This window comes from Branchiostoma belcheri, unplaced genomic scaffold, assembly GCF_001625305.1.
Source record: "Branchiostoma belcheri isolate BF01 breed outbred unplaced genomic scaffold, Haploidv18h27 scaffold10, whole genome shotgun sequence".
In the NCBI taxonomy this organism is placed as follows: Eukaryota; Metazoa; Chordata; class Leptocardii; order Amphioxiformes; family Branchiostomatidae; genus Branchiostoma; species Branchiostoma belcheri.
In genome coordinates this window covers 600,490-621,645 of record NW_017802380.1, presented here as the reverse complement: position 1 = coordinate 621,645, position 21,156 = coordinate 600,490, and the positions used below count along the sequence as shown (strand labels likewise).

At 41.7% G+C, this 21,156-nt stretch overlaps 4 protein-coding genes across 4 annotated transcripts in view; 3 read left to right on the top strand and 1 right to left on the bottom strand.

Moving 5' to 3' along the window:
- Window positions 1–5,646, top strand: part of LOC109472599 (mitochondrial import inner membrane translocase subunit Tim17-B-like) — a 10,516-nt gene extending 4,870 nt beyond the window's left edge. The window contains exons 2-5 of the mRNA XM_019772398.1: window positions 2,227–2,326; window positions 2,848–2,911; window positions 3,367–3,495; window positions 4,267–5,646. Coding sequence (XP_019627957.1) covers window positions 2,227–2,326; window positions 2,848–2,911; window positions 3,367–3,495; window positions 4,267–4,466 — 493 coding nt within the window. The 3' untranslated portion in view covers window positions 4,467–5,646. The remainder of the gene's footprint in view (window positions 1–2,226; window positions 2,327–2,847; window positions 2,912–3,366; window positions 3,496–4,266) is intronic.
- LOC109472607 (quinone oxidoreductase-like protein 2 homolog) lies at window positions 4,679–11,389 on the bottom strand. The gene is made up of 11 exons (XM_019772411.1): window positions 11,333–11,389; window positions 10,617–10,773; window positions 10,013–10,109; window positions 9,665–9,723; window positions 9,337–9,405; window positions 8,947–9,056; window positions 8,146–8,227; window positions 7,548–7,729; window positions 7,006–7,131; window positions 6,465–6,570; window positions 4,679–6,037 (listed from the first exon to the last, which is right to left on the bottom strand). The coding sequence occupies exons 1-11, from the start codon at window positions 11,386–11,388 to the stop codon at window positions 5,969–5,971; spliced, it is 1,113 nt and encodes a 370-aa protein (XP_019627970.1). The 5' UTR covers window position 11,389; the 3' UTR covers window positions 4,679–5,968.
- A 242-nt stretch (window positions 11,390–11,631) lies between these two features.
- Window positions 11,632–15,247, top strand: LOC109468753 (probable E3 ubiquitin-protein ligase MID2). The gene is made up of 6 exons (XM_019767084.1): window positions 11,632–11,983; window positions 12,916–13,014; window positions 13,390–13,590; window positions 14,130–14,225; window positions 14,608–14,685; window positions 15,065–15,247. Exons 1-6 carry the CDS (start codon window positions 11,654–11,656, stop codon window positions 15,245–15,247), a joined length of 987 nt encoding a protein of 328 aa, XP_019622643.1. The 5' UTR covers window positions 11,632–11,653.
- A 401-nt stretch (window positions 15,248–15,648) lies between these two features.
- Window positions 15,649–20,983, top strand: LOC109472983 (ras-related protein rab-11.1-like). The gene is made up of 6 exons (XM_019772850.1): window positions 15,649–15,763; window positions 16,306–16,380; window positions 16,855–16,963; window positions 17,552–17,683; window positions 18,178–18,323; window positions 19,058–20,983. Exons 1-6 carry the CDS (start codon window positions 15,757–15,759, stop codon window positions 19,273–19,275), a joined length of 687 nt encoding a protein of 228 aa, XP_019628409.1. The 5' UTR covers window positions 15,649–15,756; the 3' UTR covers window positions 19,276–20,983.
- The last annotated feature ends 173 nt before the right edge of the window (window positions 20,984–21,156 follow it).

Here is a 21,156-nt window from a genome sequence, read left to right as displayed (position 1 = left end):
GCCTGCCGGAACAATGATCTGTCGGCGACCCGACGCTCTGGCATACCCTACACGCCCGTCGTCCCTAGCAAAGTTTGACTGTTGCCGCGCAGCTTTGACGGCTTTCTGCCAGACTGTGTCACTACTCTGAGCTGACTGATTAACGTTGTCACCTTGGTATTCCCCAATCACATTCATACCCAGAATCCCCGGCGCAGACCCACATCCATCTTCAACAATAATTACCCCACGCTTTGGAAGCGTGCGACCCCTAAACGTCACATCAAGCTCGCAATACCCGACAAACTTAATGGGTAGTCCGTTGGCCCCTGTTAACTTCAACCAACTTGAAACGTCCTTAAGTCTCTCCCCTCTTTCCCCGAAATGTGATTTGAAAAAACTAAATGTCATGGTAGTAACCTGCGATCCCGTATCAATCAGGCACGGGACGTTTACTCCTTCAAAATCTACGTCTACTACATTACATTTCCCGATCGTCCGAGACAGAACGGACTTTAAGTCATCACTAATGCATGTATCACTATTTACACTCATACCTTGGGACGCACAACTAGCTACTGACTTCACCCGCGCACCTGGTCCCTCGGCCGCGGGCCTAACTAGTTTGGGGAATGAGTGTTAGTCTGATTCTGGGGCCTGCGGGTGTTGTTCTGAGGCTTAGTACGGGCGTTGTTGTATCTAGACCCCTGACTGCCCCAAGGGCAGTCCCTCTGGATATGCCCCGGGTCCCCGCAAACGTAGCACCTCCTTACATTGGGGCACTCTCGCTGGATGTGTCCTGGTTCCTGACACGAATAGCAGATCGGGCGTCCCTGATTGTCCCATCCAGCCTGTCCTTGTCGGACACCGTTAGGTTGGACCCTGGGTGAACCCTGTCTACGGCTGTTTTGATTTTCAAACTTTAGGCTGTGAAGCTCCTTACGTAGGGACTCCATCGTCTTACCCGTTTCCTCCCTCAACCTAGCCATCTCAGCAAGCAAAGCCGACTCTACCATTGTCGCATTTTGTCGGGCTTCACCCTTTTCCCGGCCCCATTCCCCACTCAGGTGAAGGGCTTCAAGTCTGACATCTGGGAACTTCCTGGGGTTTGCCGCGCTAGCTGATCTAATGTATTGGCGTAACTGCCTCTCCAGGTCCTTATCCCTCAGACCATCTAAGAATCTATCCCTTAGCATGGTATCTTCTTCCGCTAACGAATTTCCCCGCCTCCTGGCTGCTCTTTTTAGGAGTTCCTGTAAGCTTAACGCGCATACAGTTATGGATTCTCCTCTCTCTTGTTCCCTAGCATAGAACATACCCATGATTGCTGACACCGGGGCAGTGTCCCCAAATGTTGCTTTCAGAACATCGCTCACTTTCGTCTTATCTTTTTGGTCGTCAGTCGACAACACAGCTATCTGGCGCTTGGCCTGCCCCTCGAGATTCCTATACAGTAACCCTGCTTGCTGCGCCTCTGGTGTGTTATATAGCAAGAAAGCACTTTCCATTTCGTCCAGCCATTCCTCGACGACGGGGCCCGTAGGAGACCCAGAAAACTTTGTCCACTTTCTTTCGAATGGTACGTACATAACCGTGGTGGCGTGTGCCCCCTCCTGTCCTTCTGCCATTGTTAAAGGTAAAACCTAACAACTTCTATTCACTAACTTCGACCCTGGCTCTACACGGACTCACTTCAATTCCCACTAAAATCCTAAAGCAAATTTCACTAAGCGGTCAGGCAGGCAATGCATGAGTGTGTTTCTCTAACCTTCGGTCCTCCGCTGTCCTCACGATGTTTGGTGTTCTCAGGTTCTCGGCGATAAATCCCACATCCCATCCTCGTCGCCAAATGTAAGGGGTTCGTTGTTGATCGTCGTGGGATTTCCGCCTCCGAGTACACGGTGTAGAGTAAAGCAGGAGACAAGAAAAGAAGAGGACACAGAGCACACAAAAAAGACGTCCGTACACAAAGACTTCAACTCAAAAACCTCTCGTTTATTCTAAGAACGTGATCGAACGTCGTCGATCTTAACGTATACGTACGGATCCTAACGTAGCCGTTCGGACGTCGAACGGACGCTAACGTCGCCGTTCGAACGTCCGAAACGGCTTACCTAATGCAACATCTAAACACCTTATGTCATTCCCTACACGTGCACTGTAGACGACCATAATATTGTATTGATGATCATGTTTGATACATGTGATGTGTACTTGTATGAATGTATGACGTTGTCTTTGCTCCAGCCCATACCGGATTGTAGATGACTGTGGTGGTGCCTTCACCATGGGGGCCATCGGGGGAGGGGTGTTCCAGAGTATCAAGGGCTTCAGAAATGCTCCAGCAGTAAGTACTACAGGCTCCTAAATATTCCCAACACAAATGTACAAGATGGTTTATGAGATGGAGGTTTAACCTCCTTATATGTACAACCACAGGTCTTAAGACCATCCATTAAAACCCACCATAATGGTCGGATGAACAAACAATGAGGAGCAGTCTAAACTGGACATTGAGAGTACTACCAGACCGTAAAGACTACTCTACTCCACATGCACATTTCATCCGTCTTCCAATGCATGTTCAAATTTGGCAGAGGCTAATTTGGACCAATTTAGGAAGTGGTTTGGCACTGGTAGTTGACTACACCTTATAAGGCTTAAATCAAGAAGGTTCTATCATTTGATCCCAATTTCTTCAGAAACTTGCACAATCATGTTAATGTTTACTACTGTACTAAAATTGTATGTTGCCAAGATGATGATGTAAGCTGTCATGACACATGACAGCATTCTATCGTTTTGAAAGCTCTAAAGTCCAAGCTGTCTATCATGATGTATTATTCACTCAACTTGTTTGCTCCTTAGGGCTGGAGGCACAGAGCACTGGGGAGTCTGACAGCTGTGAAGATGAGGGCACCAATTACAGGGGGTGAGTAAAGAAACTAAGTCTGTGACTGACATGTATCTGTATTTAATCTCCAAGCAGAACCTTTTGGTCACAAGACAATCCATTAGTCAGAGGAGTTTGTACGGGCACTGAAGGTCTCATGCTGGCTAAATAATGGACACTCCTCTGGCCAATGGACACTGCCTTGCCACCAATGATCTGCTTAGAGATTATCTGTACTGCCAATATAGCTGCCCTGGCTAGTAAAAGTTTTATCATGGTACCTTACAAAAATTGTAATTCATGTGGTTTTTGTAAAGTTAGTTAGACAAGGGTTTATGCATCAGCATACCGCTTCAAAATCCATTTTAACATCTATCAATGTGTGCAAATACTTACTGATACATTACTGGAAATATGTTTACCTGATATCTGGTACATTGGCAACCAAGATATTTATGCCATTTTTTATAAGAGTACTTTGGTGTTATTTTCAGGTAACTTTGCCATCTGGGGAGGCCTGTTCTCAACGTTTGACTGTGGCATGGTGTATCTCAGAAAAAAGGAGGACCCGTGGAACTCTATAGCCAGTGGTGCCGTCACAGGGGGAGTGCTGGCAGCAAGAAGTGAGTTGTGTTTTTCTGTCAACAGATTGACCATATGTTTCTTTGAGCTGCATGCTAGTACAACTGCACACACACATGTAAGGGTACTCGTAGATGATTCAAACTCTACGACTACTACATTTGTACTAAATGAAATACAGATATTACTCTACCACCACCGAAATGGACAAACAAAAGTTGCATTCACGTTTATTTACTTGTCCTTCACCAAACTGTGTGAATTACATGCTGACAAAGCGTCGAAACTAAATTACTGAGTAATGAGACAGGCCATACGAAACCATAGGAAATTCCCCACCCTCTCATACCCTTAAATTGGTGGGGGGTTCTACTAAAAAGAGACATCCATCACCACTCTTCTTTAGTGTCAACACTTGTATATCTCCCACTGTATGACTAGCCTTTATCAACACACATGTAGTCTGTTTAATGTTTCTTCACGTCTTAAACATGTATGTTGCCATTCTTTTCTCCAGGTAGTTGGGCGGCCATGGCTGTTTTGGCTGTGATTGTAGACAATTCAATTTCAAACTCTGGATAAAATACAGAGATTACTTTCAAAGTTTCAAGTGACAACCATTACTCTTCTTCAGTGTCACTACTACTAAATGCACCGAACTGGTTAACACTTCTCTGTATTTTATACAGTCATAGAGTTTGAATTGTCTATGAGAATTGTTTACCTGTATGACTAACATTCATCAATATACATGTGTTCTGTTTAATGTTTCTTCACAACTTAAACACATATGTTGCCACTCTTTCCCCCAGGTGGTTGGGCAGCCATGGCGGGTTCGGCAGTGATCGGCGGGGTACTGCTGGCGTTGATAGAAGGCGTGGGTATCCTCATCACCAGGATGTCGGCAGAACAGTTCAAACCCATCAGTCCCACCGAGATGGAGGATCCGTCCCAACTCCCACCCAAACCACAGCAGTCTCCGCCCTTCGGCGGGCAGCCCGCGTACCAATGATCCATCGCTGAACTGTTAGGGTTAGTTTTAATGACTGGGGAAAGGGATAGCCTCCATAGCATGCCAAAAACATTTTGGGGGTCTTTGGGAGCTTTTATGTGCTATTTTCTGATTGCATATAGACAACATAGCCGGCCTGGTTGAATTACCCCTATTTTAGAACTGGGCTAATCAGAAAACAGCCGAAAACCACCAAACCCCCAGTTTTATAAGCCTGCTATGGAGGCTAGGCAAGGGAAGAGCTTTGTGTATGTATAGATGTCTGATGATTCAACAAATGCTGGAAGAACATGACACGTCCACGTTCAGGAAAATTTGTTAAAGATGAAGACATGATGATAGCCTGGATACCAGTCTTTGCTTCTCTGTCAGAAAGACTAAAACTGCACCGAGGACATTATATATACTGGCTATGTACATGTTTATAATGGCCTTGCCTGCACATGTTCTATCCATCTGGCATTTGAATATTTGTTCAGAATCTGAACAGGCACACTGATAGGCCAAACCAGTGCAACGGATAAAATATGTGCAGGTTCGGTCTTTTGGGCATGGCAGGGAAGCAACAAAAAGAGTATTAAAGTACTAAAACTGGCAAGGCTGGCATCCGGGCTAAAGACATGCAGCTTTTGAGCTGTTCTGTGTACTATTAGATGTTTAGAAGGAACATGTATGGTCACTCGAACTATTGTGCATTTTCACGTAAAATGCTGAACTGGATAATTCTCCCCATTCCTTGGTACCTTACCACCTCTACTTGACCAAATTTACTGAAGAGTTTGGTCACTGTTGCTACTAGAGACATTGCTATAGTATATGCTTACTTCTGTCTATGCTGTATTGTAAAGTAGTCTAATCCTTTTGAAAGAGAAGGAGCACTTGTTTTCGTTTAAGTTGATATATTCTGTTTGCATGCAGTGACTGTACAAAAGGTATAATGGCTATGAAAATATGTGTATCATTTTGTACAAAGAATCTGAAACCAAACACTAAAAAATAACAGGTATTTAAGTACATTGTACCTGATGTGGTTATTCTTAAGTGTAATTGACTAACTCTGAAGATGTTGACAGAAGTGTACAAAATCACATTGTATACTACTCATAAACATGTCAAATTATGTACATCAGACCTCAATGTCTGAAAACAAAAAGGACAATAAAGTTTCTTTTAACTCAGTGCAAAGCTGGAAGCAGGATACTTTATTATGTGTAACCTATTGTACTCTGCATAAGCTGAGCTTTGATAATTGATAATCAAAGTGCACAATAATCGTTTTGAAATATGAAAGTGAATAATTGTTTTAAGTATGCCAGCTGATTGTTGCCTGTGGGCTATGAGAGGAAACAGTGGTTGGTAGATATGTACGCTTTGAACTCGTATAGCTTCTGATATGATGATGAAAGCTTTCCTATCTAATCTCCAACTGGTTGGTAGAAATGCACCCTTTGTACATTTACCCTTCCCACTGATATGTGGCAACCTTGACGAAACAGGATTTCCTATCTAACCTCCAACACTACTTTGCCAGTGGATTTTCTGTCTGTGATGAACTTGACAGCCTCATTGACCTGTGAAAAAAAAAACAATGACAGAATCATGTCAGTATCAGCCAGTCTAAAGCCTTGAGATCATGAGCATGTGAAAAATCCCACAATTTCAAAAATAACGGCTTAATGGACCTATTACATTATTACGTCACAGTTTGTTTACTGCAATGAATGCCGGGACAGTTTGTGGTCAATCAATGTTTATATTGTACAGCAGTGTGTAGCGCGGTGTGTGCTTGTTTATCCTTTATACTACTTTCGTCTCCTGTCACAACTACATTACCCATTACGGCATGTACTGTTGTGTCAACTAGATGCAGCAAAATCAAATACACCTGACTTTGAAAACTGGAAATGAAGTTTATTCGTTAACTGTTCTAGAATGTTCTTTAGAACAGGTACTAAACAAAATGTGATAGGTCCATTGATACCATGTGTATACAATTACCTGCTCTAGCTTGAAAGTTGTTGGCTGTGATGGCCCCTTTATTTTTCCCTCTTCCATAAACGTCAAAGTGGCGATCACAGTCTGCCGTAACACTCCAATATTCTGCCTGTGTATATCAAACACGCAGCATTAATGAGCTGTATAAGTCAACAAAAACACACACACTCACTATCCTGGCATATATTATACTGCTACGGGTGTCCCAAACAGGTAAGCTAATCTCCAAGCAGATCATACGGTGGCAAGACAGTATCCATTGGCCAGAGGAGTGTCCATTAGCCACCAAAGTTGGGTGGCCAATGGGATACTGCCTAGCCAATTTCATACTGTCTTCTGTAGCCACCAAAACATCTGCTTGGAGATTAGGGTAAGCAACAGCCATCTATTGAACTTAAAAACTTAAAGCTTCCTATATGTTGTTACTTAGAAGTTTCAGGGTTCAGATAATATCCCCTTGCTTAAGGTGATCACATTTGTAAAAGTGCAAAATGACAAGACTGAACTAATTTTTTCAGCTTTACTAAGTTGCACATGTACTCACATGGCGTATCTCCCCCAGTACAGTCCCACTGCACTCAGGTTCTTCACCAGTAGGATGTTGGCTGGGATTTTGGGGATGTCTCCTCCTGCAAACCCTGCCACCAACACACGACCCTCCCAGGCTAGGCTGTGGGAAAATCACCATCAGTCGGCCGTATCGGTTGGGGTTATATTGCCCCTTTCAGGGTGATATGCCCTTTCAATAGCTTAATACAAGACAGGGTGCACCAGGTGCCATCAGAAAAATGATGTTAGTCAAAAATAGTGTGCTGTTAAATAGAAGTGTCCAATTTCAGTTTACTTTAACATAAAGGGCCTTGCATCCTTCTGTGCTGCAGAATTGTCCATCAATCTTTTCTTTTCTTACTGATGAACAATTCTCTCTCATGTGATTGCCAGCATCTTTCCTAAACATACTTGATTTCCTTCTCTCTAAATAAGATATCACTTAAGTGTTTGACAGTGGTTTATTAAACAACAACAGGTTTATAATAGAACCACAAGCAGTATCATACAAATCTACCAAAATCGCAGGAAACGTACCATTTCAGACTTTCTTCAAACACTTTTCCTCCGACTGAATCAAAGGCGACGTCACATCCCTTCCCCTGGGTGATGTCCTTCACCCTGTCCCTGATGCTGTCCTGACTGTAGTCCACGGTGTGCTGTGCACCTCTGCTGCGCACAAACTCACACTTCTCCTGGCTTCCTGCTGCTCCTATCACCTGGGAAACGGGGTACTTGAAAGTTAACAATCTACATGTATTGCAAAGTTCTTGCTAGTTTCTTTTATCAAGATCTCCATCGGTGATCTTAATAAAGAATCAGTAAACACTATACTGAACCTTATGGTTATGCTTCCTGGAGTCAAGTTGTGAACATAACTTTAAGTCTTATTTTAACAAAAGATATTCTTACAGGTCAACCAAGATGTATCCAAACAGCTATTGTCTGGGTGTCTAGGCTTTGGGCAATTTAGAATATAACTGGCAAATTCAAAACAAGCCTTCTACCCAATAAAAACATATTAATGAGTACCAAACATATGCATGAGTGTCAAATAGCTGTTCACCAAACCATAAGAATGTCATAACGGAACAACCTAATACACAATACAATATGGCAAGGTGTGAAGACTTACAGTAGCACCTAGAGCATGTGCTGCCAAGTCCACCACAGCTGTACCCAGAGCACCTGCTGCAGCTGTCACCAACACCGTCTCCCTGGTACAGACAAACATCATTAATCATTGTTATCATCATTACTTGTGGCATGTTGTGCTTTTCAGTTGCTTCATTTCACAATATTTAAAGTTGGCTAGAACACACCATTTCTATGGTTCAGAACACTTTGTGCGTATCTATTACAATAAAGGTCTTCATTCATTAAAGGTAAAGCCTAAAGGTACCATAGCCCTTTTCAGCCATAGGGGCAGCGGTTTGTTAATTCACTATGTCTAGGACATGGTATTGGAAGGAAGAGCCCGTCCCTCTACTTCTACTGCCTTATGCCTCCCCAACCGAAGTCAGGTACCCATTTTACACCTGGATGAAGTGAGGAAAGTAGCGTAAAGCCTAAAGTAAAGGGCCTTTCCCAAGGGCACAGCATCTTGCTATGAATTTCAGTAATCAAACCCATGACCTCTCAGTCTTGTATCCACTAGCCTACCCACCCAGCCATTTGATGCTAACGAATCACAACATATTGCTAGTAGAATGGTTTATTTCAAAATTGCAAACTCCAGACATACACAATTTCAATTACCACCACACTGACAACAGACTTGCAGGCAGCCATACTGGCTGCCTGAATTGCTCTGAGGTCACAAAATATCATTAAAATATGGGTATTATTATTAAAACATTATTACATATTATTAGATATTGTTGCTAAAACACTAATAACTTCACCTCTGCCAATTGAAAAAGGAATTGTTAGTTACCCTGGTTGTAGGTTGACTCTCCTGGTGAGGCCCATGAGTGCTGTACCATAGGAAACTGGCACAGCAGCTGCTGTAGTGTACGCCACAGAGGCAGGCAGATGGAACAAAGCCTGTGTGGTACATAATAAACATGGCACAAAGCAGGTACATGTAAGATTGTACTATGGCATATGTTACAATGTTTGAACTTTTGCAGCATTGCAGCAGCATTTCTGGTGAGTATCTTTTTTGCACTTCCAATAACCAATTCTGTTTTAAAGATAACTGAAAAAGTACTTGCAGGGGATCATCTTGGGTTTATAGTCTTAACGCCATAAAAGGTATGGTATGGGAAGTGCCAACAAGACAAATAAGACAACAAGCTTCGAAGACAAATAATGTTTCAATTACCTTCTCATTGACCAGGCACTCCTCTGCAAAGCTGCCACTTGGCATGGGAAGTCCTACCACTCTGTCTCCCTGTAATATATGTTAGAAAGAGCATTTTCTTATGTCCATAAACAGAGCATTTCTGAGCACTGAGAACGTCACACTTGGAGTTTAACAGCTCTCATCAACGAACCAAGAAACCTGAAGTGAATTCTTTCTTTTAGTTTACTAAGGAAATTACATGTGATGTAGTATTCTTTCCAAGTTTAACAAGATTTCACTGTTTCCACAAGCTAACACTATGTAAGTGCTTTGATTCCATATTAGTCACAAATTTGTTAATACATACCTCCTTGAAGGCTGTAACACCTTCTCCAACTGTCATCACTTCTCCAGCCATTTCAAACCCTGGAAGCAGGGAATGCACATTTAGTATCATTGCACCGAGGATGTCTACTATAATCTTAGGTAATACATGATCTGATGGCATGATTAGAAAATATGTTTTGAATTTGACTGCTGTAAAAATTCTTCAAACCGAACTGATTATTGTAAAAGGAGTTGACAACTAGCACCTGTAAAGTAACTATAGTATTGAGCAAAGGATGTGAGAGGAGTATGTCTGTCAAAGATGTAAATGTAATGTAATAATGAGATTTAATTGTACATGTAGAAATAAGATCTTATACCGATTTACCTGGCACAAATGGCAGTTCAGGTCTCTCCTGGTACGCACCAGCCACCATCAAGATATCTGCAAAGTTGATGCCGGTACTGTGGACTGCAACTTTCACCTGTAACATAACAATACAGCAAACTGTATGAAGGTCTACAACTGTTGCCTGAGTATATCACACTTCTAATAGCCCTGGTCATCCCCCTAGAGGCTTGCTGACTAACATGTTTAAGTTTGTAGAATTGGGAACATGGACTAGCATGTCAGCAGAACGTACTACACCTGCACGAAATCCAAAATGTATTATGCATAGCACTTTGGCAGAACGTCTCATAATGTCATATTCACACATATAAGGTTAACATCCCGTCTGTAGTTTTCAAATGTTATGTCGGAAAAGATATTCTCTGCAACAGGCAAAATTTTGACGCAACATGGACCAAAAATCCAACAAAAACCGTGACAAATCTGGTTTTCACACAGGTGCAGTATGTTCTGCCGATGTGCTACATGGACTAATCATAGGCTGGAGGCTGTGATATTGGTTTTCATAGACATGGTGACAGCAAAACATGTGCGTGGAAAAAAATGGGGAACGCAAAAGAATAAAAGCTGAAGGTCATACCATGCCTTTTGGGACTTTTTCCACGGATGGAAGATCCCGCACTTCCATGGGAGCACTGATTTTGTGACAGACTGCTGCCCTGTACCCCCTCTGTTGGAGGGCGAATGGTTTCACCCATCTCTGGTCTCTCAACTGCTTGCAACTTTGCAAAGTTGACCTGGATAGGATGGCCAAAAGAAAATTTTGATCTAATATTAATATTTGTTTCTTTATTTTGATAGTAGTAAAATGTTAAATTATAGCGTAAGGTGAGCAGTAACCTGTGGTGATATGCATGTAAGGCCTTATTGACCGTACTTGAGCCCTCACAATGTTGTTCACTATAGTACGCATAGCCCCTATAAATATAGGCACTACGTCAATAACTAATAAATTAATAAATAATAATAATAACCTTTATTGTACATTCATGCCCTATCGGGCTAAGTACAGGCAAACAGATGAAATGGGTAATATACATGTTTGTAGTACAAACAGCTCTAAAGCTACTCTAATACAGAAGTTCGGCTTCTTCTCGTTTCTTTGTGATGTTAAAAAAATTATATATATTGCTTGATTCGGGTGGGAGGGGGGCGTGGTCCACTAAACTTAGAGAACAGGAAACACTTTTTCCAAGCATAACAGCAAGTAAAACTAATACAAGCTGTGCACGAGTAAATTGTGTACGCAGTTTGCTTGTTTTGAAAGGACAATTCCACAAGACATCGCGCACAAACCTCAGAACGCACACTTGCAACCGTACAGCCGAAAAACTTCTTTGCAAGGCAGCCATGTTGCTATTATGGAATGTTCCATTGGCCAAAAATGGGTGAAGCGATTTGTTAATAAAACATTTTACTTAATCATCCATAGAAACTCATCAAAATTAATACCTTTAAGTGAAGTTTTATTAGTTCAATTTTAAGAAATACATAATTTGTTGGCTGTAATTTGTGTAAAAATACCATTTTTCTTCTACTAATTTTTTCACGCACCCCCCTCACCGTTCATACTTACGAGCAACTTTTGACCCGACAGCTGACACATCAACTTCCAAAATGGAGGCACTGGAACGGGAGCTTTCGTGTCCGTACTGTCACAACCTGTTTTCCTCTCCGCTCCTGCTGCCCTGTGGACACAGCGTGTGTTGCAAGTGTGCCTACAACCTTCTAGCTTCTTCCGGAACAAGCAAGGCGACCGTACAGCCCGAATCGTCTGAGGAAACCGACCGAAGTTTCAGCTGCCCCGAGTGTAAGGCTGCCGTGTTTTTGGACGATAGGGGGTTGGGCTGCCTGTGCCCGAATCTCACCCTACAGAACATCATCGAGAGAGTGAAGGGAACAGAAGCCGCCGCCGCTGCTAGCTCGGGCGGGAACCTGGCCTGCGAGGTTTGTTTGTTTATTTGTTTGTTTGCTTGTTTCGCATAACCGGTAAACCTCCTTTAGGTGTAACACACCAGTTCTGTACATGTAACGTTACGTATATATACAAGCTGCGTAAGGCCACACCAAGTAAATTTGATGGATGACGTCATTTGGAGACCCTAAATATAATGCGATAGGGCGAAAAAAAACAAGAAGGGCCCTAAAAAACAAGATGCCTAGATTAGAAATATACTAAGAGACGACAAATGTTAGGACACAAATTGAATGAGGTGACACAGTGTAACAAGCAAGAAGTCTTTTATTCATCATCAAAACAGCAGTAAATCAGGTGGATCAGCAGTTGGGGAGATAGATGGAGCGGTCAGCAAGTTTCTTCAAATGTGTCAGCATGTACCAAACTGAATTCCTAATGGAAGTTTTGCTTAATGCTTCATCATAAGCTTTGGTCCGTACAAACCTATTTGCGGCACTGTCGTGACTATTTGGTCATAGTTACAGGAAGCGGAATTTCTTGTTTTTTTTTCTAGAAACAGGCCAAAATCAATGCGCGCGCGGACGTCATCCATAAAATTTACTTGGTGTGGCCTAATGTAAGAAACAGGAGGAGCCAGTAAAAACCTTCTGGTCCCGGGCCGGGATTCGAACCCACGACCTCCCGGGCACCAGAGCTTCATAACCAGACGCTCTAACCACTCTGCTAAAAGGTCTAGACCCATCGGCCGGGTCAGTTGGTACCGCCTATAAACCCCCCAGTGTTACAGTAAGACCAGACTGTAAGGTTTGAACCACTCACACCGGGAAGGTCCCCTACTCTTTTCCATAAGTCTGGTGGGTTCTTTAACGTGCATGGGGTGTGTCTCTCCCCAAACACAGGACCTCGATTTAATGTCCTATCCGAGGGACGTCCCTAACCGAAGCTACGTACTCATTTCCAGGTCTGCGAGAAAAGCCCCGCAGCCGACGCAGTAAAAACGTGTGTGACTTGCGAGCTGTCCTTCTGCGACAAGTGTCTGAAGGCGGTGCACTCTAGAAAGGTTAGTCAAAGTCAATCTTTATTGCACAACAATTGTAACGGGTACAATGCATGGCAAGCTCTTTACTTTTAGTACTACGTATCTTGAGCTAACATCTACTTAGTACTCTCACATCTACAGTAATGCTTACAAGTTCTATGTATCGAAACTAACACTATACTATTTCAAAAAGGTAATATAGTACATGTATATATGTGGAACATGGTTTACATGATCTGTATCTGTATCTGTATAGCCAGTATAACCGCCTTTTGGTGTAACACACCAGTTTCGATAATGTACATGTCTTGAGTTCTACATGACTATAAACTAGAGTGTACATCAGTTGGTTGAGTCGGATATACTTGTATTACATTGATTTCTTTTAACTAAAAGGCGTTTGTGAAGCACCGCCTGGTTGACCCGCTGACTCGCACGGTGCCGAAGACGCCCAAGTGCGCGGACCACGGGGAGGAGAAGCTGAGTCTGTACTGCGTGTCGGATGAGACCATCATCTGTCCCAGGTGTACCCAGCCGGACGGGAGGCACTCCGCACATCCCGTGGTAGAACTGCCAGAGATGTACCAGGAAATGAAGGTACCCATTTTGTACTACTTGGACTTTATTTAGCTTGACACTTCTGTTAGCTACTCTTCTTGTGGAATACATTACAGTACAAAAACATCACAATACTGCTATACAATAACATAGGGTTAAATCACAGAGCACCATACTTAAAATACAGTGTACATGGTAAAACATGCAGAATCTGAAATAAAAGAAGTAACCAGAGCGTATTCATTCCTGACGCAGCATACAGTTATGAATATATTGTCTACGACTTATTAGAGTGTTGGCATAATTAAATACAGAGTTGCCATACATTGCACCTTTTCACAAGTTCACATTTTACAAATGGGCGATCTGTCAAATTCTATTCTAGTAATCATGTCTATTTACTAGTAGGGTAATCACAACAATTTTGCTTGTAATGATAGATTTATTGATTGATAGATGATTTATTGATAGATGATTGATTGATATATGTATTCTTCCATGCTGAAACTATTTGCCATTGTTACTCATTGTTATTTGCTTCAGCACTATCATTAAGAATCCCTGTTCCCTGCCCACAGGACATCCTACGGACCAGTGTAGAGAATCTAGCCTGGAGGATCACAGATTACGAGAAGGGAATACAGCTGCTGCAGGCCATGTATCAACTTGTCTGTGTAAGTTCTGTCTGCTGTAATCCTCTGTCAAACATCGGGTCTTACACAGGACATCATTAAAGTTTAATGATTATTTATTGCAAGATTTTGCTCTTGTGCTACTAGTAATTGCAAGTACAAAGTAAAAATGTAACAAATATAGAAACTAAAACCATGGTAACAATATCCCATAACTAGAACTGAAACACTAACTCCTATTAAAACTTCCTGGATTTTGACTTTTTTTTCAGACAAAGGAGCCAATTTTTACACAGGACAACTGTCATTTTGCAAGCCATTGATAACATTACTGATGTTATAATTAGATTACATTGTCACTTATATATGGCCTCCTTCGGTTCTCATTTAGAAGCTAATAAATCCAGTTTCCATCGATCCTTAGGAGAACGCCTCCCGTCACAAGTCCTCCCTGTTTGTGGAGCTGGACACCCTCATCTCCACACTACAGAAGAAGAAGCAGGTCAGTGTTAGAAATACCCATCTGCAAGGGACACTAAAAAGACACTTTGGGACATTTTTGGGACAATAGGAAAATAATAAACATCAGAATGTCATCCCTTCTTTTGTTTATCAGGCACACGTCCCGGCTTTTGGATCCGGAAAATTCCCCCAAATTTCCTATTTACTCTGTAATTATAGTGCGCCTGGGAGTGAACACAAGCAAAATAAAGTTGACTTCAAGTTGAAGTCATAGAATACATTTAAAAAAACAGGTTGGGACAGTTCATCCTCACTTTGCGACAATTGAAATTTATGTTTGGGACAATGCTGGGACAATAGGGAGAAAGGTTAATTAAGGCCTGAATATTGTAGAACAAGAAGTATTTCTACCACTGCAGGTCCTGGGGGACACGATTGACCAGGAGCGGAACGACAAACTGTCTGTGCTGAAGACGCACATCGAGCGCTACCAGGAAAAGATGGATCATGGGATAGGTGTGGTGGCGCTAGGAGGGATGGTTCTGAAGGAGAAGGACCCTGCGTGCTTCTTACAGACAGCAGCGGCGGTGAATGGAAGGTAAGGCCACACCAATTTAATTTGTTGGTTCTCAAATTTTTTTCAGAAGAAATATGACGCGACAAAGCGAAAAAAAATAAAAACAAAAACAGGTCTAGGCAATCTATTATAGCCCCAAATGCACCGATAGGAGCCATGAAATCAACACAAACATCATGCATCATACATGTACCTTACAGCTTCAAGAGTTTATGGTAATATTTCTGACTGAAAGCATTTTGTACAACTGTAAGTTATGTTAAGGGAAATATTTCTTAAGCCTGGAATCCATCCGTGAATGCTCCTTTAAGGCAGAGCGGAGGAACGGAGCAGAGACACAGCATTCACGGATGGATTCCAGGCTAATAATTCTAAGTTCTCACAGCTGAAATATGTCTTCTTATATAATTACCACTTCCCAGGATCCTTGACGTGGCCTCCCCAGACCCCCTACAGGCTGGGATCACAGAACACTTCCGCCCTGTTAACGTGGACCTGGGGGAGGTCAGGGAGGTGTTGGACACACTCGACTTCATGGAAGGTATGGATGCAAGGGGATCTGTGCTTGGAAGCCTCAATATTGCAGTGCTAGCATGTCTAAGTCTATCCCTATAGTGAGTGTGTGAGTGTGAGAGTTTTGGTGGCAAAGTGGTCTTGTGGTTGGGGTTGTTGACTCAGAATCTGAAGGTTCTGGGTTCAAATCCCTGGCAGGCTCCACTGCTGTGCTTAAAGGTTTTGGTGGGAAGTTGGCCTTGCGGTTGAGGTTGTTGACTCCAGAATCTTCAGATTCTGAGTCAACAACCCTAACCACAAGAGCACCATGCCCTGGCAGGCCAAACTGTGTTGGAAAAGGCTTTTAGTACCTATTTCCTCACTTGACTCAGGTGAGAATGAGTACCTAGCTTTGACGCCCTGTTGGATGGCATGTAAAAGCTTGAGGAGTCTTGAGTCTTGTTTTTGAGGAGAGCACATTAATCAAAAGATTGTATGGCACTTATTTGATGCCAAAAGGCTACTCCAACAGTTAGAAGGCAAAGCCTAGGTCATATGCATGCACACTGAGATTGTGTCTTTTCCTCCTAGGTGAAATGCCAGAGGATGAGGCAGTGGGACTGGAGTGGGACAACTCAGCTGTACAGAGTCCTGAGCAACCCGCAGGTCAGACATTTAGAGTACTAAATAACTACAATGTAGTACTCAAATAAACCTAAAAAAAATACCAAATAGACATGAGTTTCTGCTCACTGTATGTGAAGTCTGAACATGTTTTTTTACTGGTATGTCTACATGTACATGTATCTACACATACCAAATACATGTTACTAGAACATGTACTGTAAGTTTTGTATGAAAATGTGTCACTGACGAAAGGTAGTGGATGCTACCTGAAATGTCTGACCGTTTCCAAAATTATATCCAGTTGCTTGAGTAATTGTTTTTTTGGCGTTGTTTGAAAATACGTAGTTTGTTTCATGTGCTGCTATTGGTGATTGTATTCTTACCATCTGTAGACTTTGAATATCTGTTTTCTGGACATCTACACAAAAAAGGAACATCCATAAACTCACATGAAAAGAAATCTATTACTCGGAGTAGTGAAGTTGGTAATGATCATGTACTTTCTGTCTATAGAATCTGAGGTGGCTGACTACGAGAGCCCAGCACCACCTGAACCTGATCACACCTTCAAGATAGTCATAGTGGGAGACTCGGGGGTCGGCAAGAGTAACCTTCTCTCAAGGTAGGACAGTCATGTCTTACTTAGTAATACTTACTTACTTAGTTTGAGCTAGAAAGTCTCCTTCAGAACACTTGGTCTTCCATGGCCCTTCGCAATTCATTATGCAGGTCAATGTCACATTGTAGGTTGTCTAAGTAGGTGACTCTGGGTCTTCCTCTACTTCTTTTTCCCTTTGCAGAAGGCTACCAAAGAATGCCTTAGATTCTGGTCATAGATTCTCATCTTTATTTGTAATTTACAATATACTGAGCAGGTAACATTTTGATGTAGGCAATGTGTATGTAATTGATCAATTCAAGTTTGTGTGTACATGTTACATATGATATGATACACTATGTTTTCCAGCTCAGTGTAGGTACATGTATACATGTGTATTATTGGATATGCAGTTATTGTATGGGTGCTTTATGTTGAGAGTCAAATTCATTTGGTAGATGTATTTTTAAAGCAGGAAAATAACAAAGATTGTATTATCTTGTGCCATATAATATATTTTTTTTATTTCAGATATTTATGCATAGCATTTTATATATTAGTGAAATGTTTTAAAACCCTAATTGATACAGATCTTGACATTGTCTTGTCCAGATTTGCATTTAACAGGTATGACTCAGGTAGTAAGCCCACCATTGGGATAGAGTTTGCCACAAAAACCATGAAGATCGAAGGGAAAACCATCAAGGCCCAGATCTGGGACACAGCAGGGGACGACAGATACAGGTTAGTGTACCGCTGGGACCTGGTGCTAAGAATCAATATCTTGATCAAAATTATTGGTTCCTGGATCTATCTTTATGATGTTGATTTTTGAAGTCAAATCAGTCGTAGTGTAGCAGACAGTCATAAGTTTGTTGCACGTTACTGTTCAACTTCTACAAACTTAGGACTGACGAAGAACTGTTATGCTTAATGGATGGGACTGAGTGTTTGTTGTTCTAACAGCTGGTCCCATCCATTAAACACGATAGTTCAGTTGTAAGTTTGTAGCAGTGAACCTACAACTGTCTGCTACACTAGTTTTCAGTGTATGTTAAGATGATGACATGTTACCATATGTATCTGTTTTAATAAGTCTGTTTTAGTTCGTTCCAGCCACAGGCACCTGTTTGAGTAATTTGCACTACCTGTTTTGCATGTTGAGCTGGGTGTGTAAACTTTGGGTTTGTGTGTCTGTTTGTCTGATCTGTGGGTTTGTGTGTCTGTTTGTCCTTTAGGCCGATCATCAGTGCCTGCTGCAGGGGAGCGGTCGGGGCCTTCCTGGTGTATGACATCACCAGGCACGGCACGTTCGAGCATGCTCAGAACAGGCTGAAGGAGCTACAGGAGGATGCTGATGACCAGGGCATCATGGTCATGTTGGGTAGGTTTTCTTTTTTTTGTAGTTATTGGCGACGTCTCAGGGAGGAGCCTAATGGTACAGTATTGTGTGCAGTTTGCAAGAATTCTAGGAATGGTACAGGCATTTTGTCCACAGGCATGCGGAATGTCCACAGGCATGTCTCTGACCCACATCTATGCCCACATTCCTGGAAACCCTTGGGAAGACCTCTCTGCCCCGGATAGCCCTACTTTCTGTGACCCCGGGGATCCTTCACTATACACTCTGGGGAGGAGTGCACTGTATCTGTCTAGACTTAACAGGTACCAAGTCTTCCTAAAAATCATGAAATGATGGCAGTGCCATGCAAACAATGACCCCAACAGCAACCACCGTCGCCATGGCAATGTATGTTTTCATTGCCAGTCTTGTTAGATAAAGAATAGATAACTTACACCATTAAATTTTCATGTACTAGTGCTTACTGTGGTCTTTACTTACCAGATATGAAGCGCCATACAGTCAAACCTGTTGGGTAGGTTTTGAAATGTTTACTGAGGGAGAACATATTGTTTTTGCTCTGTTTCCTCTTCTTCTTCTTCTCCAAACCAATAAGGTCAATGACCCAAACCAGACTGTCTGTCACCATGGTAACTAGTGTTGGATCACTACAGGGGTGATCACAGAAAATGCCTGCCTTTCTAGTTTTATGGTTCAGGTTTATCAATGTTGTTGTACAAACTTAATCATATTAATCCAACTTCTAATGTCTCCAGTTGGGAACAAGTGTGACCTGTCCCACATCAGAACTGTGCCCATCCGAGAGGCCCGGGACTTCGCCAAGAAAAGCTCGCTGCACTTCTTCGAGACGTCGGCGGCGGATGTTAAGAACGTGGATGACGCCTTTGAAAGGCTGATGACGGAGGTGTACTACTCTGTAACTGGCACCAGGCCGGACGGGGACTCTGGGTCATCAGAGGAGGAGTTCTACTGATGGGAAAGGAAATTATCAATTGATGTATGTCATCTTCCACAGATAGTCAGTTTGAAATAAAAGATAAATGCAATATAGGTCTCTAGCCAGCAACGACAATTACCAGAACTTTGCAGCGTGTGACAGAATTTTTTTTAAACCAATCTGTCAACCTTGACAGTCAAAATTTAAAAAATGTTGGGTAAATATATGAAAACATCTGAATTACCACTGACAACCACGTTCAACATCATGATTTGCCTCTCAAAATGTGAGAAATTGCGTTTTTGAAGGCTCGAACATCCGCTCCCCTCCCCAAATCCAATGATGAACCTGGGCTGACGAGAAAAAAAAATTTCAAGCTGGCTAGAGCCCTGACTGTTCTTGTATATCTGTGTGTCTTTGCTACTTTCAAAGCAAACCACTATCAAACATGTTTTTATGTGAAACTCATGACAGCACTAAGGCCTTTCTCATCAGGAAATTTAAGGCGCTATGCTCCCTGATCATGTGTTTCAGAACAGCTAAAGTATTTATACTCAAACAAGCTTGTACAGCATTAAGTAAGACACAGTAGATATTTGTTGTAGGCATATCCATGTACTCCATGACTGTTTTTGAATTGTCCATATTTTATGTTGTTTAACATTCCCTGTGTGTGAAACAAGGGATAGGGTGAGGTTTTCCTCTTATTGAAGGATTGTGTATACTTTTGGTTGGTGGACAGTACACATTGTAACTTTCCTCTTAGTCTAAAGATGAATTTAATTACTTAGTAGTAGTTGATTCAACATTAGCTAGATACACAAAGGAATTTATAAGTGCCTTTTTTTCCTCATGGAAAATCATGACATCAAGTCCTAAGAAGCCAATATGGATGTCCATTATACATTATGTATTGCTTAAGTAATAAGACCATGTCCTAAACTCTTCAATGCTATGACCTAATGAGTTGTGGTGCATGTTTGGTAAAATGTAGGCTTTTTTTGCCTATATGCTGTTGATGTAAAGCACTTTTGTGTATTTTTGAAGAAGTGCCAACATTTATTTATTTTGCCTTTTTGGCATGTCTTTTGGAGGTGATATCTGGGTTTTCTACGATGTTTGAGATCAGTCAGAGAAATGTAAGCCAAATAAGATGGCCCCAAATTTTGATCACATTTTGATTCTGCATGTAATCATGACTAGTATTCCATGACATCTATGTGCCAAAGAAAAAGCTTGGCTATACGATCAGTGAAAAATCTCTACAATAATTCTTATTTTTCGTACTCTCCAAAATAGTTGTCGCAAAAATTAGACATCGTGGTAGCTTCATGTTGATGTTTTCATGTGCCACAAACACCAGCAATGTTTCTTAATTTTTCATATATGTATTGTTCTCAGTTTTCTTGTGCTTTTTTTACAATTGTGCGTTGGCAATTGCTATGTTTCCAGATATTTATTTATGCTGCAACTGAAAGAAAAGTCTTATATTTGAAGTTATTATGATGATATTTTGGTCAATTATGATGTTCATATGTGGTAGTATGGTATGTCCTCATTTCAGCCAGATTGTGCCATACTTGTTTTTGATTTGATTTGATTTGATTTGATTTGATAGATGTGTGCAATAGATCTGCCAAACTTGCAGAGGAACTATTGTTGTGTGTATGTCTTATGTTGTGCCATAGATAATACTGCATGGCTCGATGTGATAAGAATATATGCTATATATTTCAGCATCATCCAAGCAAGGGTATATACGTTTGTACAATATGCGGTATCAATTATGACGTCACATGACGTGTGTCTTGCAGTTTTTGCGTGTGTCTGGTCTTTAATATGTAATCTTCCTTACTGGAGTCAGTTAGAAACCTATCTTTCTGCAACAAAAGTTACCTTGGACATCGAAATGTGTCT

Bases quoted from the DNA above. Each gene is read 5' to 3' on its own strand.
- LOC109472607 (XM_019772411.1), bottom strand. From the start codon at position 11,388: ATGGCTGCCTTGCAAAGAAGTTTTTCGGCTGTACGGTTGCAAGTGTGC. The intron at 9,406-9,664 runs GTATGTATTAAC...CATATATTACAG, and splicing joins GTGTTACAGCCTTCAAGGAG to GGAGACAGAGTGGTAGGACT. The intron at 6,571-7,005 runs GTGAGTACATGT...TGATATACACAG, and splicing joins TACTGGGGGAGATACGCCAT to GCAGAATATTGGAGTGTTAC.
- LOC109468753 (XM_019767084.1), top strand. From the start codon at position 11,654: ATGGAGGCACTGGAACGGGAGCTTTCGTGTCCGTACTGTCACAACCTG. The intron at 14,226-14,607 runs GTAAGTTCTGTC...ATCGATCCTTAG, and splicing joins CCATGTATCAACTTGTCTGT to GAGAACGCCTCCCGTCACAA. The intron at 14,686-15,064 runs GTCAGTGTTAGA...CTACCACTGCAG, and splicing joins CACTACAGAAGAAGAAGCAG to GTCCTGGGGGACACGATTGA.
- LOC109472983 (XM_019772850.1), top strand. The intron at 16,964-17,551 runs GTAGGACAGTCA...TGTCTTGTCCAG, and splicing joins AAGAGTAACCTTCTCTCAAG to ATTTGCATTTAACAGGTATG. The intron at 17,684-18,177 runs GTTAGTGTACCG...TTTGTCCTTTAG, and splicing joins GCAGGGGACGACAGATACAG to GCCGATCATCAGTGCCTGCT.